Genomic DNA, 15924 nt, shown 5'->3' with positions numbered 1-15924 from the left:
AAAATCCTCTCCGACATAAATTTATCTTATGCATGCTCTAAGTCGTGCTTTTTGTTAATGAATTTTATGGAAAAAGTTAGTGTCATAATATTATAGTACTCCTATTATCTATATACTATATATTAAGTTTGAGCCTAATAGAGACAAATTAATATCATGATATAAAATTTTCAATCTCCAAAAGAAGAGAGAGTAGGTCTCTTGTGAGACGGTCTCACGAATATTTATCTATGAGACGGGTCAATCATACCGATATTCACAATAAAAAATAATAATTTTTCATGAATGACCCAAATAAGAAATATGTCTCATAAAATACGACTCGTGAGACCGTTTCATACAAGTTTTTGCCAAGAAGAGAAACATAGAAATCATAACATAATTTTGACATTTAGCGTCGTACCTGAGATTTCGGGAACCTGAATCTAATTTTAAAAATTGAGCCTCTCAAAATAATAAGTCATTGTTGTTATGTTGTAGATTTGCTCTCTTTCTTTTTTTAATTTTTTTTTTAATCAACATGCACGTAGACGACACTCAAGCACAAACGTGCAATATATGTTTCCACGAGTAAGAGTCAAAATATACATGGAAATTTTCATGGAATAGAATCATAGAACAAAAACTTAAACACCTTGGATGTACGAAGAATTAGCCCGAATTTGGTTATCCCACCACCGTGGAATTTGCTTACTCGCCTATGCTCTCATCGTAAAAATACTCCGCAGCAGGCACCAGAAAACTCATCTCTTCCGCCACAAGGCGACGTTCCTTCAGGTGCCAGCAGCTATGAGGTTGACAAAAAGATGGCAGTACCATAGAATGAAACTGTCTGTAGTGTGTGAAGATGCGGTGGAGAGGGAGTGCGCTTCATAAAACATAGAATTAGGGAATCACTGGTGAGATAATCTACAATAAATTTGTCGTAGATTTTTTTTACCAGTAGTTTTCCAGAATATTACAAATTTTGTTCCCATCAAATTGGTCTCTATATATATAACAACAGGATATATGAAGCATTGGTTTGATCATGCTAAACTCTAATACTTAAACTTGCATTTCTCCCTTTTCATTTGTGATCTTCATTAGTTCGTCTCTGAAAATGTGGATTGAGCTATGCCTCCGACAAAATAGGACCAAAATCCTGTTGTCAAAGGTAGGAATAGTCACATTAATTATGAGAAAAAGTCTCGTCATCTATTTATTGCAGGCCAATCCTCGAATGAAAGTGTCATTGTTTTAAGGTCACGAGTTAGGCGATAACCCTGTTGCATTAAAATACCTAGAGTACTATAGGAGGTTCTCTGGTAGCAGATCAATAAATTAATAAAATTTTTCATTTGATGCTAGTTGAAATAATCTATCTTCGTCCACTTCCATATATATACTCCTTCGCCACGGATTTGGATCCTCTGCTATGGCTAAAAACACAGCACCGGTGCAGTGCTCTAAGAAAGAAATATCACCAATTCTGATGTTTACTAAATTGATGAATATTTGTCTTGAATAAAATCATACGAGTTCGAGAACTCAAATGTTTAAATGGGTCTCTTAAGATTAAAGATTTTAATTGTTACAGGCCTGAGACCAATAATTAGAGAGTAGTATAGGCAACAAGAAAACTTTGGGAAAAGATATTTTATTAAAATTTATATTTTCTAATAAATAAAATTTAAATTTATTTAATTCGGTTTTTATATTAAATTTTTAATTAAAACTTTATATTATTTTTGAAAAAATTATATAAATTCGATTAATTTGGTTTCCAACCAATATAACTGATTTTTTCGGTTTGATTCATTCTGCTTTGTAGTAAAGTTCGATGTATTCGATTTAGTTTGTCGATGATTCGATTTTATAAAGTTCGGTTCGGTTTTAACCGAATATTCACTCTAACTAACACGGGATGAAACCAGCTTCATGTAATTTTGAATCATGTCTCCGTCCCTGCGAATGATTAAACTAAACTAATAAATCAAATATATTACGTCAAAAGAAAAAATTACACATATACCATACATAATATTCATATGTTAAGTCACACACGCGTGTACTTAAGTCGTTAATGCGTGATTATCCACCTAATGTACCTTGTCTCAAAATTTACGAAAAACACACTTCAAGAGCAAGATAACGTAATGTCATTAAAAGGAAAATGACGAAAATCTGTGTAACACGGTCCTACGAGTCGTATTTTGTGAGACAGATATCTTATTTGAGTCATCTATGAAAAAATATTATTTTTTATGCTAAAAGTATTATTTTTTATTGTGAATATCGATAAGATTGACTTGTATTACAGATAAGATTCGTGAGACCGTCTCACAAAAGACATAAATTTGCAAAAGTTTTTTACCTGAAGTCGCTGTTATGAATTAGCGACTTCACCGAGTAGGTCTTCGGCTGTGAACTTGTACTTCACCACTCCATTCCCGCCATCCCCGTCTCTCTGCTTTCATTCATCTTCACTCTTCAGTGCCCGTGAGAGCGCGTGAGGGTGTGTGTTGAAGTGTTGAAGAGGAAGAAGAAGATGTTGTGGGTTGATAAGTATCGTCCCAAATCCCTTGACAAGGTTATAGTCCATGAAGAAATCGCACAAAACCTCAAGAAATTGGTAAGTTGTTGTTATAGATCAAGTTGGTTTTTTAAAAAAATATTTGATTTGAGAGAAAATTGTGAAATTGATTTGTTTTGGGTGATTAAATTTGTCTGTTTGGGGTTAATTATAGGTGATGGAGCAAGATTGTCCCCATTTGCTGTTCTATGGACCTTCCGGGTCCGGTAAGAAGACCCTTATCATGGCCCTTCTTAGACAAATGTTTGGTCCTAGCGCGGATAAGGTACAATTTCGATGTTCCTGGTTTCGGTGTAATTGTTTGTTACAATTGAATTTTGTAAATGAACAAAAAATGTTCTCAGTTTCAAGTTGCTTTTCCAGTGTTCGGTGGTTTAATTTGATTTATTTTTAATTTTTTGTCCCTGAGGCGAGAGTTTTAAAATTTTGATGCGCTACTTATCCTCGACAATTGGAAGTTTAGTTGAATAGCAGTAACTTTATCTTGATAATTTTACATGTTGCCGTGCAGGTGAAAGTAGAGAACAAGAACTGGAAAGTTGATGTAAGTTTTTCCATCTCACTGTTGATATTATATGAATTGGTTTATAACTATTCCATTAAACACTCACATGCATGAGTAAATACTGCAGTTCGTTTTACTTTGTGACTCTGGAGAATAAGGATAATTTCTTTCCTCAAAAAACTATGATTTTCTGAAAATAGGTGTTGTTAGTCAAATGCTAAGGACCTCTTTGGAAATCTCTAGTCCAGCTACTTTTATGTGTCGTTGAAAGAAGTTGGCATACTTTGACTACTTTACCTAAGATTAGTTGGTTTCTGTTTTATCTTGATTTCCAATTATTCCAAGAAATGGAATATAGACTAACATGTTGCATAAGATGTTCCTGATATTATTTGTTACTAGTGTTCAGAAGAATTTTCAGTATTAGTAAAATCATAAAGATATTTCACTATTCAATTTGAGTCAAATCAGGCTTGCAATTTACACATGTCGGGAAAGATTTGAAGACAATTCAATCTCAACCGGCTTTTAGACTTCTCAAGTAGGCGCTTGGGCAATTGTTACTTTTAAGCGATAGATTATTAGTTTCGGAACGTGATCTCCCTTTAGTTTGAAAACTTGAGTGAGAGATATTAGAAGCATAGAGTGAGAGAAGTTATTAAACCTTCTACCAGTAAGAAGATGCAGGAGGTTAGTACCATTGTTTGTAAGATCATTCATATTTTGGTTCAAGTTGTGATAGGATATGCAGAAGGCTAAACAACCATGTGACTATTCTGAGCAATTCTCTGTTTACCATCTCCCTTGCATGTAACCAATGATGTCACTAGTTTACGCACTTTTAGTTTGAACAATAGAATGAAAACTAAGCTGTCTCAATTGTTGGGATCACAATAAATTACTTCCGTGCATCTCTATTGATTTGCTGCCCTGAAAATTGATGATTTGTGCCCAGGCTGGAACCAGATCTATCGAAGTAGAGCTTACAACTTTGTCAAGCACACACCATGTGGAACTCAATCCCAGTGATGCAGGTTTTCAAGACCGATATGTAGTTCAAGAAATAATTAAGGAAATGGCCAAAACTCGACCTATTGACACTAAAGGGAAAAAAGGTTTCAAAGGTAGTTCTTTTTATGTCAATTATGTCATTCTTGGAATAAGAGGACATTATCTATTCATTCATTCTATTGCTATTTCTAAATCACCGTCCTTTGGATTTCTGGATTGAAAGATTACAGTTATAGAAAAAGTAAATTCAGTAAGTTCTTGGTTCTTGGATAACTTGAAAGGAAATGTATTGGCTTTGATTTCAGAATATTTTATAAAATCTCTTTTGGTTGATGACAATTTATGTTGAACTGTAGTTCTAGTGCTAAATGAGGTTGACAAACTCTCAAGAGAAGCCCAGCACTCTCTTCGAAGAACAATGGAGAAATATAGTGCATCTTGTAGACTAATTCTTTGCTGCAACAGTTCCTCCAAGGTTACTGAAGCTGTTCGCTCTCGTTGTTTGAATATGCGAATAAACGCTCCAACAGAAGGGGAGGTCAGTGACTCTTCAATGTTTTTAGTTACTCCGCAGACAATAGCTTCATGAGGATCCTGCTATTTTCCGTGATGTTGGAGTGAATTAAACTAAACGTAGGAAGTATATTATGCATGTACTCTGATGTTTTTATTCTATGCTTAGTGAACAAGGGTTCAATGTTTTTAAGTCTTTTTTAGCACTTATATTGGATGTTTCTACTTTCTTGTGCTTATTTTGAATAATGAAAGCTTCAGTTTTCTGTATGTTTTGTTTCTCTCTTTTACCTGTCTAAAGAGACTGCTGTTAAGTTCTGTGGGACTTTTTTATTTCTTTATATGGTTTCTACTATCATGATTTTTCTTCCCTCTGCAGTCAGTATGGTGCTGCATGAGTCTCTTTGCTATCTGATTTTTTTTAAAAAAATTATCGTTAATTTCTGTCTGAAATTAGTTGAGCACTATTTTAGCGAGTAAAAATGTCCTTGGTGTTTCTCATCATGTATGTTGTTTGAACTGTATTATGCTGTTCAGAGCAATTTTAAACATGATTTAGAGATTGATCACAACTATCATACAGGTAATATTCATCTTAAATATAGTCTACTATACATGTCAATTAATATTCTAAACAGTAGATCAGTTCCTCTAATTTTCTCCCCTACATCTTGACCTTTTCTGTTATTTGCTTGTATTAACTAATTCATTTTCACCATCAGATTGTGAAGGTGTTGGAATTCATTGGCAAGAAAGAAGGGCTGCAACTGCCTTCTGGATTTGCTGATCGCATAGCCCAGCAATCTAATAGGAGTCTGAGGAGGGCAATATTGTTGTTTGAAACTTGTCGTGTCCAACAGTTGAGTTGCATTTTACTTTAATTTTTACTTTAATTCTGAATGCAGCTAGGTTAATAAGCTATTCTACATTAAGCATTAAAATTGTGGGTGTACACATTTTTTTAAGGTACCCTTTCACAAACAATCAAGTGATACCCCCAATGGATTGGGAGGAATACGTTTCTGAAATAGCATCAAGCATATTCAAGGAGCAGAGTCCTAAACGGTTTGGCATTACATTTCTCAACTCAAGGATTTTTTGTTTCTGGAACTGTGCTAATTTGGATCACCTTACGGCTTACTGTTTCTCTAACAATTTGTGGTCTAAATGTGTACTAAACTTGTGATTTGACATTGTTTAAGTAAAAGATGAGTAGTGTCGATGACAAGGAAACATAAATTATGTCTAAGGGATGAACTTCATCTGTGTTGATTTATGTACACTGTAATATCCATGTTTACAGATAAAACTTCTGTTAAACTATGTGCTTAGAGTGCTACCTTAGCATGGATTTTTATCATCACAATATTTTTGTGTTTCCTTTTTTGTATATATCCGACCCTCTGTCATATGAGGTTCTTTCTGAATGTTGGGCAAATGATTCTTGTGATACATTTATAGTGGAAAAAAACTAAACTAACTATAAAGGAATGTGTTATCTGCGGACCATTTGATTCGGTAAAGCGCAGGATTAGCTTAGTTGAATGAACTTAATGTAACTGCAGAAAAAACCTATACCATAATGAAGTAGCCCGGTTAATGCATTGACTCCTTTCCTGTCGCCAGTTTTGTGTGTTTGTGCTGTGGTGTTTTGGTTTACTGTTTATGTTTCGGCTGTTATTTTTAATTTGAGTTACTTTTGTAGGTTGTTTGAGGTCCGAGGAAAGCTGTACGAACTACTCATTAATTGCATTCCTCCAGAGATTATTTTAAAGGTTCCAATATTCTGCTTTCTTTATTACCTCTACCCCGAGTTGAACAACTCTACGAAGCATATTTGCAGTTACCATTGAATATTTTTTATTTTTCTTCAGAGGTTGGTTTATGAACTGTTGAAGAAATTGGATTCTGAACTAAAGCATGAGATCTCTCATTGGGCTGCATATTATGTAAGTTAAAAGAGTCTTGTCCATGGTTTCTTGTGTCATTTGTCTAAAAATCTAAATCTCTTGCTCTGGAGTATCAGGTTTGTCCATTTCTGTTTGGTTTTGCTTTTTTTCATAATTAAAAAGCATCTCGATTTTAGCTATTGTAGGGATGTTTCCCTGAAGTTATTTTGTCCTTGCTGGTTTAGTTCTTTTTGTTAAATTCTTTGTCAGAAGACTAATTTGGCAGTTTATTATAATTTTAGTATTCGAGGCCGTAATTCCCAATTCTTGTGTTCGTTATCATACCCACATGTAGTACTTGTACTGCCAACAAAATCTAACTACCAGTGCTATGTTCTAATGATTAAAATACTTCAACCATATTGAAAACAGGAGACTAAAATACCGTCTGTTAATGCATTTCATCAATGAATTTTGTGCCTCGTGATTAAGAGAAATAGTAGAATGTTGTAAAATTCTCTACCAGGAATTACTTGTTTATATATTTAAAGTAAACTTCTTATTCTCAGGAACACAGATTACGTCTTGGCCAGAAAGCAATATTTCATCTTGAAGGTATGTCGTGCGTTTATCTTCAGTAATATAAGAACGAATATTGCCATTTTGCTAATAGGTTAAAAATCTATAAAGCTCCATTTTTTTCTTGGTGAAGCAGCTTGCTTATCAAATCTCTTACCACAGGACGCTTACCTAGCCAACGCTTCTTTACTTTATGATAATCTCCTTTGTGAAACCGTACCTCACTTGGCCATTATCCCTACGTAACCTCTGATGTTATAATAAATCATCTAGTTGTGACAATGTGCATCGTTTTTATTTATCAAAATCCATCTGAGCAGTTGCATCATTTGGTTTTTAACGGAAGGATATCTTATCCTCCACACGATTAATTCATGCTTATTGGTTACTTTCATTCCCTACCATCATACGGACTTGATCTTACAGGCTATAGCAATGTTAGGAATATAGAGATTAGCAGTTTCCCGCTGAAGCTAATACTCGCAGCTTTTATGGCCAATTTTATGAGCATCTACAAGGGTTTCCTCCTATTTACTTGATTTATCTTGCAGCTTTTGTGGCCAAGTTTATGAGCATCTACAAAGGTTTCCTCATCGAGACGTTTGGTTGAACTTGAGAGACAAAATGCATCGCGGTTTCTCTTGCGGCCTATTTCATCCTCACTTTGCGTCAAATTTGAGTTACTTGCTTTTGGTCGAAGCTTTGCAGTTCTTGATCTTTGACAACCCCAATTCCAGAAATGTTTTAGTCGTATCTATTTTATTCTCAATCTTCGACAAACCCACTTCCGGAAATGTTTTAGTTGTATCTATTTTATTCTCAAACTCTTGCTTTCGCCAGTTTCACAATCTCTGGCACTGGTTTTGGCTTCGTCCTCATCTCTTAACCCAACTTGATTGTTCAAAGCTCACTCGAAGTTTAAAATTGGAGGTTATAGAAGGATAAATAGAATATTTGTATATGTTTTAAATTTCATTTATAATAATTCAGAAAATTAATTTTTATCAGCCTTGACGCATTTTTCAGCAATCTGGAACGACCGAACGATGCATGTGGCCTTGAACGATTTACAATGATTAAGATTAACCAAGTGAAATGCTTGCAACAAACATAACGAAGATGCAGGATATGATTGGTTCTTCCTAATAATTAATTTCACAAAGAAAGCTATGCTATCCTAGAGGCTAGAACTTACAAAATTGAGTAACCCATTGGCAAAAAGAATGAACGAATAGATTAATACTTCCCAAAACTTGCATCTCACCATTCTCATCTATGATTGATACTCCACTATTTTCATCTTCAAAACGCGGATGGAGCTAAGCATCTGACACCATGAAGCCAGATAACCAATTATGATAGATTTCTAGGTACAGCGACAGACTTAATCCCTTCTTCTCTAGGGGTGATTGCTCTAAAAAAACGACCAGCCTTGTGAATCTTTAGCCTGACAGCAGGAACCTTTCGCGAAACAGCCTGCCATATCATCTGTACAGCATCATTTGCTTGTGATGGATACTGAAACTTATAAAAGTTTTCAACTTCTTGTAGCCTTCCCCACATTCTGGTCCAGTCCTCCTTGGTAATGTTCCTGACGAGGTTTAGTAGGAACTTTTCTTTGAGAGCATCAGATGTACGGACAAATACGCAGAATTCTGAATAGTCAAGAACATCTTCGTATGGAAGCTCAATTTCATCACTGATAATGACAGGTACACAGTGGCTAGCTATGGCATCAAATAGACGGTTTGATGATGGAGTGTCTCCTGCTATGTTGAGGCAGAATTTGGATGAGCGCATACCAGTGGAAGCTTGTTTGATACCATCTTTTTGAACACTTCCGAAGGCAAAGTGCACATCCTTTTCATTTTTCAGCATGTAATACAATTCTTGACGAATTATCCCACCCTGAAAGTAGCCAAGAAAGTGTTTGTTCGATTAAAGAAATTCTGAAGCTAATTAGCTAACTGTTCCAAGAATGAGTAAACCATCATACTAACTCGGCAATTTGCCACAAGCATAATCAAATTCTTAACACAAAAAACGGCAGTGTCATACTGCTCGATTCATTTTAAGACTGAAAATTAAAGTAACTACAAATAATGCCAGTGGATCTTGGCAGAAGGTTATGCATATAGCCAAGATATATATGATAAAATATCTTCCAAACAAACAAGAACAGTTAAAGAATGAACATCTTCTCCATCAACGCCAAAAAAGAGGGGGAAAAAGATTCTTAATGTGTTTCATAAGGGAAAAAAGTGATACTCATCCTCAGCAAGAAAAAAAATCAAGCACCTTGATTCTCGACTAAAGTTTGTTGACTATGCCAACATGAAAATAGGGTACAAATCATTCAAAATAAATTCCAGTCCTATCCTTTCAACTACATCACTATCACCGCGGTTGTAACTTAAATACCAAGTATGATTTGATAAACAAGACGACACCACAGAAATCATAGCCTTAGTTTCTAATCAAACAATGTTTAGCCTATCACCAAGAACTAAAATCTTATGGGACATAAGTTTTAAGAACCAGAAGCTGCATGTAAAATATACAAGTATTTTGCCTCATAAATACAAACATACATCTAAGTAACAAAGGTTTCTTACATCTTTTCGATAAATAGCCCCTTGGAAATAGAGCAACGTCTTGCGAGTATCAAAATCGGATGCATCATCTGTATAACTTTCAACAACATGCCTGTAAGGTGCAATTACGTCCTTCTCAACGTTAGCAATAGTTGGAGGATACCGTCCGAAATCTGAAAGAATAAATATTGCAGGCGAGAGCTTTGTTCTAGCATCTAAAAGGCTATTCGGATGGTGGGCAATAATTATATGATCATTTCCACCAGATCTTTTCCATTCATCCTGAGCCATCAAAAAAGTAACCAATTTCTCCTGTAATAAACTATTAGCACTCCTTTTCTGGTTTGGCTTCAGTTTTGAGTACCTATTATAGCAAATGGATGAAAAGAAGGGAACAAACACAACATCAGCTTCACTAGAATTATGTACTCTAATAGCAATGCGTCCTCCCAAATCCTTGGTAAATTCAGAGTTCAATAGGTCCAAAGTCAGCCAATATTCTATGCTATGCTGCAAATTCAATCCACCAGGGTAGTCAGGGACCTCGGAACGAACATCCGGCCAAACAATACCCCTTCCCCGGCCATTCCAACCCAACAGATTAAAATGGAACTCTGACGGCAAGTCATACATGAAAATCTTGAGAATATGCTCACTAGAATCACATTTTTTAGAATTGCTACTCAAGATCACAGCTTCTTTATTAATTGAAGCACTGGTTGGTAGGTTGACGTCAATGTTATTATTTTTTGCCATGGAAAGAAGCTTGGAATAGTCAAGAGAATAAGCCCGGCCAGTCGATCTTAACACTAACAACCAAGATAATATAAACACTGCTGATGTTAATAAGAAAAAAAGGAACAAATATCTATGAGCAAAGAACCCCATTTTCGACATTCTATCCCCAATAAGTTTAAATTCATTAAAAGTTGGAGCAAGACCGAACCAAACTTCAAACACCGTTGCTCCCTCGATTCCTATGATTAAAAAGACTGGAAATTCAGAGAAAATCTACTCGTACAAAAGGGAAAGAAATATGCTCAAACGCAGAACACTTCATCAAGAATCACATTGTAAATTAGGTTGCATGCATTGAGACCAGATAACCCAACACAATAAAGAATCTGATATAACAAATCAGATATCCCTACATAAACAATGATTCGGAGCAGAACAGAAAAGAGCTGATATTTAGCAAAAAGGAGGATTCCTCAGATGGAAAATGCAACAAGCAACAAAACCCAGATGGCGTTTGGTTTCAAACAGTTAACCCAACGAAAACATTCAAGAAATAAGCTAGAGAGCAACAGACATCTGGGAAACGGAAAAAGAATGGCAAGGAGATAGAAAAAGAAAAGGTCAAAGAAGGGGAAACGAGCCGAGCACCAAGAAAATCACAAAACTAAGGGGGGCGTGAATGTTAATGAAAATGACCTCCAAATTCCAATCATGTGCGTCTTTCTTTAGTGATTTCGATTTTCCCTTGCTTTATTGAAAAAGATGATTCCTTCTTTTCTTCCTTCAAGGAAAAAAAAAAGTTTGATTCTTTTTACGCAGCGTGTGAATAGGGGGGTCTCGGAAGAAGCGGCCTCCCTTGCATTAAGAAACACAATATAAATTTTAATATATTATTTTATTTTAATAAAAATTATGGAACAATTGCTTCAACACCTTCCCTAAAAATATGGAAAAGCAATAAACTCATATTGTGAAATTATAGTCATTTGAAAGTCCATGCATTTCTTTTTAAAAAAAGCTCACACTAAGTGTACTTTGTGTGATTTTTAAGTCACAAAAGCATCAAAATGTGTTTTAAAATATTGAAAATCATATCAAAAATAGTTATTTTTCATTTGATTCGATATATTTTTTTTAAAAAAATAATTCTACAAAGCTTTTGATACAAAGAACATCCAGAGATGTAGATATCGCACCCAGAATACAGCAAGTTATCTATAAATAAATTTTTGAATCATCTTGGAATGCTTCGCGTGTAATGATATTTTTGTTGATGAATAAATCTCAAAAATGATATTACAACACCCCGGAAAATTCAATCATTATGTTTGGCACAAAATAAGTTTTATACTTGATCTGCAAGTCGAAAAAGTTCACAAAGTCCCAACGTGCAAATCTAGAATAACTTCCCCCAAAAATGAGACTAAATCACGTCTAAATAAAGGCGAGACACGTCGGGAGAAGTTAGAACTGGAACAACATCTCGGAGGTGTATCCAAGAGCCTCAAGATGGCTAGCCATGGCTTTGTTCATAGGTGGAGGGCCGCATCTAAGAACCTGCGGAATCAGAAAGTTAAACTTAATTCTTGAATTTTCTTCCATCACATTTGGTGGTTTATCTAAGATGGCTGAATTCCAAACCTGAATATCAAAGGCTGGTGCAGGGCAGTGACCTTGAATCATTTCCTTCGAGACGAACCCCACACCACCATTCCATTCTTCTGGAGGCTACATAAGTTCAAAAGCAACCAACAAATATAGCTAGTTAAATAGGTAACAACGCGTATTTTAGAGGACAAAACCAATATTTTAAAAAATCATATGCATGAAATTTGACAATTTTTTCATTTGAGAGAACAAAAATTCCAAATCCTAAGCTTCTTTAATTATTTTTCTAAAAAAACAGAAGATAACAAGAAGCTAAAATGGATCGAGGAAATGTCCAGTTTGATCACTCAATCGAATAAACCCTGGAAATCCTATCGGAGGGAACAGCTTCCAGAGGAGAAATCATCACAAAATGGATTGCAACGGATTACATATGAAAGTATAAAGTGCTGACAACTCTTTATTCAGTTAGCTCTTGCAACTTTCTACAGCCAAATATGGAGTTGTTAACAAATGGCTTAGTTTGTTAGCGACTATAGTCACAAACAAGATGAAAGAAGTCACATTGAGAATCGTAAATCAAATCCAAGTAGAAAATAAATCTTCAAAATTCCTCAATAAATGGCGTAAAGAAACATTCAATTTACCTGATTGAGTACGTAGTAAACTTTGAACCTGTCAGGATAATTTTTAGCGAGGCTATCCAACTCATCCTGAAACCAAGGAGCACAAAAAATACCCAATCAAACAAAAATTGAAATTCTTATATTTATCCAACACTTAATACCATAAATAATAAACTCTACGAGTTTTCGTCTAGATACACACACACCCCGTCAGGTTTGACAATTACAATTACATCTTAAAGGTTTGGTTAGCATCACAATAAAATGCCATGAAGGTTTAATTAGCATTGCTTTTACACCCTTTCCGGAAGGGGTCGGTAAATTTACAAACTTCACTTGCATGCAACATTCAAATGGACCAAGTGAATTGTGTATCACGAATTACCTTGAGCAAAATGTCATCGACGGTGACATTAGCATAAATTAGATGCACCTTCGTTTTGTCGCTGGGGTTTTCAAGAATTGCTCGAGCAACCTAAACCAAAACAAATGAAAAAAATAAGTTAAATTCCATATCATCTTTACATCTAAAGAAAGAAATAAAAGGAAGATTCTTAATACTGATTATTTTAACCTGGAACATTGGTGTAATTCCAGAGCCGCCAGCAAGCATTCCAAATGCTCTTACCTGTCCTGGTTTATAATTGAATCGACCCTATAAAAAAGAGCTTCTCAATTCAACAAGGAGGTTTGAAGCATGCATATGTGACCAATTGCACATATCTGGACAAAAAAAAGTAACCAAGACAATGTGATAAGAAAAGAAAGAAAGAACACAAGAAAATATATAAACTACGCCTGTTGAATACCACAATTAGAAGTTAGCTACAGATTCATCAAATATAAAAAGGCTGTTGTGAATCTAAATTTAGTATCTCGCACACATAAAGCATTCAATCTAGAGAAATGAGTCAAATAAAATTGTAAACTATGTTATACGAAAAAAACAGGGAGATGTGAAATTTCTTAAGACTTGCACAATCCCTGTACTGCAACAACTAAGACTTTCATTCATGATATAAAACCAACAAAATTTTTCCTTTAATTTTCATTTCGTTCTTAGAAGATTTAGTGTTGCCTCTTAGGATTAAAAAGGTCTCTTGATAAAGAATGTACCTTTGGTCCTTTCACAGAGAGATAATCACCTTCACGCATTTCTCGGAAATGGTGTGACATTCTTCCTTGCGGGTACATCTTTACAAATATAAAAAAAACTAGTGAGCCAGCAGAAATATTGCGATAGTATCATATATCGGCATCCGCGGAAAATGAAAGAATGGCAAAAAAATATGGAATCCACCTTTATAACTAACTCAAAGTATCCAACATCAGAATCCAAAGTAGTCGGAGTGTATGGCTTGATGACCTCTTCACCTAGACTATCCTTGCCCCTATAACAAAAATAGGACATAAATTTTTGAAGGCATACAAATGACCAAATCAATTTTGCTTCTTGTTCTAGTTCAAATTAATAAAGATAGGACTCACGTGCCACAAATACATAATAAAACATAATAATGTAATAAAATGATCATTTATTTAGATTTTGCTACAAGATACCTGCAGCTGATGTGTTTTCCAATGGGAAGGCCCATGATAGACGAGGGCGAAGGAAGGGCAAATTTGAACGTCGCCACATTATGGCTGATTTGTGTTTTCTTGACAAGCTTAAACTCCTTGAAATTATCAGGATCCAAGCATACTGCCATGCACAAAGATACCAAGTCAAAATCAAGACAAATCTCATCTTCATTCAAATATGTTCCCTATCATCCTAAAGAAGTTTTACCATATTCAAATTGACAAATATAAATTATCAATAATAGAACACCCCACAACCCCAAATAATGGAGGAGATGGTGCATTTACAGACTTTTGGAATTTTTAGAAGCCAATAGTCACAATATTTAAATGTTGGAGACAGCAATCAAAGAATATAATTCAACATCCAAGATCTAAACGTGGAACTCCGGAAATGAGCACCCATACCATGTAAGGTTCAAGTTAGAATCCGAATATAGGGCTACAAAACCACCAGCACCCAAAAAAATCCAGACGACGGGAGAATATGCTATACCTTAACGAATAGCGTGTCCATAACTGGGAAAATTGAATTCTTAGGCTAAATGAAGATCAAACAAATCAAAAGGAATGCTTAGCCCCAAGCAAGCAATCGGACTTGAAATAACCCAGAAAAATCATAAATAAAACACAAAAATGTACATATAGGTTCTATCGCCATAAAAATCATCCAACCTTTTGGCTCCTTGGGGGATAACAAGAAATATGCAACCCCAACAGCAACTAGACCAACAGCGAGACCAACACACAATTGGCCTTCAGATGTTGCCAGGAAATCCATGGCCCCAAACAATTAATATACCTAAATTTTTCAGACAGGTAAGCAATTCACCCAATAAATATAATCTTCATTCAAGAAACGTAAATCCCATCACATATATATAGCAGCAAAAACTAGAGAAAATGTGAAACGGGTTGGTGATAAATTTGCAAATAAGATCCCAAGAACTGACTTTTTCCATGAAAGCGATAGCTTATTTCAGACCAGAAATCGGAATCTTGATTAAACTACACCTTATACTACCACGGAAGAAAAGGATAAATAAAATTAGCGAATGCAAATGGGCGAGACTTTTTGGAAATGCGCTATCGATATGGGGGTTAGAGAGAAATGACGTACAGAAATTAACCGCTACCTACGCAACCCGCCTTCAGTTCTCCTCTCCTCCCACCAACCTTGAACTTTGCAGTGGGGAAAATTAATTAAAATTTGACTTGCCCACAGTTTTCTTCTCTACTCAAAGAAAACAAAGTTTTTTTTTCTATTGACTAATTTAACAAAGAGATCTATTTGTAATACAGTTCTACGAATCTTTATACGTGAGATGATCAACTCTATCGATATTCATAATAAAAAATAATATTCTTGAGATAAAAAGTAATGATTTTTCATGGTTAACCCAAATAAAAGATCTGTTTAACAAAATACGACCATGAGACCGTCTCACACAAGTTTTTATCTTTAATAAAAAGACTATTATATTCTATTCTATTTTTTGATATAAGCAAATGAATATTGGAATAATTGCATTCATCTATGTTACATATCAAGTTTTGCTTCTTTTATGACATAATCAGTTCTTAGTTTTTAGATCATGAACTTATATGTTAATTTTCATAAAAATTTGAGAACTCACGTAATCTAATTATATTGAAATATGAAAAAAACACTTTTGATGTATCATAGATTAACCCGAATAATTGT

The 15924-nt window shown here is 34.9% G+C and overlaps 3 protein-coding genes across 8 annotated transcripts; 1 reads left to right on the top strand and 2 right to left on the bottom strand.

Annotated features, from left to right (window-relative positions):
* The first annotated feature begins 2350 nt into the window (after positions 1 to 2350).
* LOC142529168 (replication factor C subunit 3) lies at positions 2351 to 7954 on the top strand. The gene is made up of 11 exons (XM_075634611.1): positions 2351 to 2614; positions 2730 to 2840; positions 3087 to 3119; positions 4036 to 4204; positions 4448 to 4629; positions 5327 to 5463; positions 5571 to 5669; positions 6310 to 6379; positions 6479 to 6553; positions 7063 to 7108; positions 7624 to 7954. Exons 1-11 carry the CDS (start codon positions 2531 to 2533, stop codon positions 7680 to 7682), a joined length of 1065 nt encoding a protein of 354 aa, XP_075490726.1. The 5' UTR covers positions 2351 to 2530; the 3' UTR covers positions 7683 to 7954.
* On the bottom strand, positions 7719 to 11250 carry LOC142529167 (putative arabinosyltransferase ARAD1). Its single transcript, XM_075634610.1, has 2 exons — positions 9688 to 11250; positions 7719 to 8980 (listed from the first exon to the last, which is right to left on the bottom strand). Exons 1-2 carry the CDS (start codon positions 10561 to 10563, stop codon positions 8426 to 8428), a joined length of 1431 nt encoding a protein of 476 aa, XP_075490725.1. The 5' UTR covers positions 10564 to 11250; the 3' UTR covers positions 7719 to 8425.
* A 402-nt stretch (positions 11251 to 11652) lies between these two features.
* On the bottom strand, positions 11653 to 15473 carry LOC142529169 (NADH--cytochrome b5 reductase 1-like). 6 transcript variants are annotated; one of them, XM_075634616.1, is made up of 10 exons: positions 15340 to 15473; positions 14895 to 15021; positions 14199 to 14340; positions 13939 to 14029; positions 13755 to 13832; positions 13213 to 13293; positions 13024 to 13113; positions 12660 to 12725; positions 12046 to 12132; positions 11653 to 11961 (listed from the first exon to the last, which is right to left on the bottom strand). In XM_075634616.1, the coding sequence occupies exons 2-10, from the start codon at positions 14998 to 15000 to the stop codon at positions 11869 to 11871; spliced, it is 834 nt and encodes a 277-aa protein (XP_075490731.1). In that variant the 5' UTR covers positions 15001 to 15021; positions 15340 to 15473; the 3' UTR covers positions 11653 to 11868. The 6 variants fall into 6 exon arrangements, with proteins under 6 accessions (XP_075490731.1, XP_075490732.1, XP_075490729.1 ...); XM_075634617.1 differs by having other exon boundaries at positions 15360 to 15441; XM_075634614.1 differs by having other exon boundaries at positions 15292 to 15412.
* Between the last annotated feature and the right edge of the window lie 451 nt (positions 15474 to 15924).

This window comes from Primulina tabacum, chromosome 16 (assembly GCF_025594145.1).
Source record: "Primulina tabacum isolate GXHZ01 chromosome 16, ASM2559414v2, whole genome shotgun sequence".
Classification (NCBI taxonomy): Eukaryota; Viridiplantae; Streptophyta; class Magnoliopsida; order Lamiales; family Gesneriaceae; genus Primulina; species Primulina tabacum.
The sequence above is the reverse complement of the archived record's forward strand: the minus strand, read 5'-3'. Positions and strand labels throughout refer to the sequence as shown.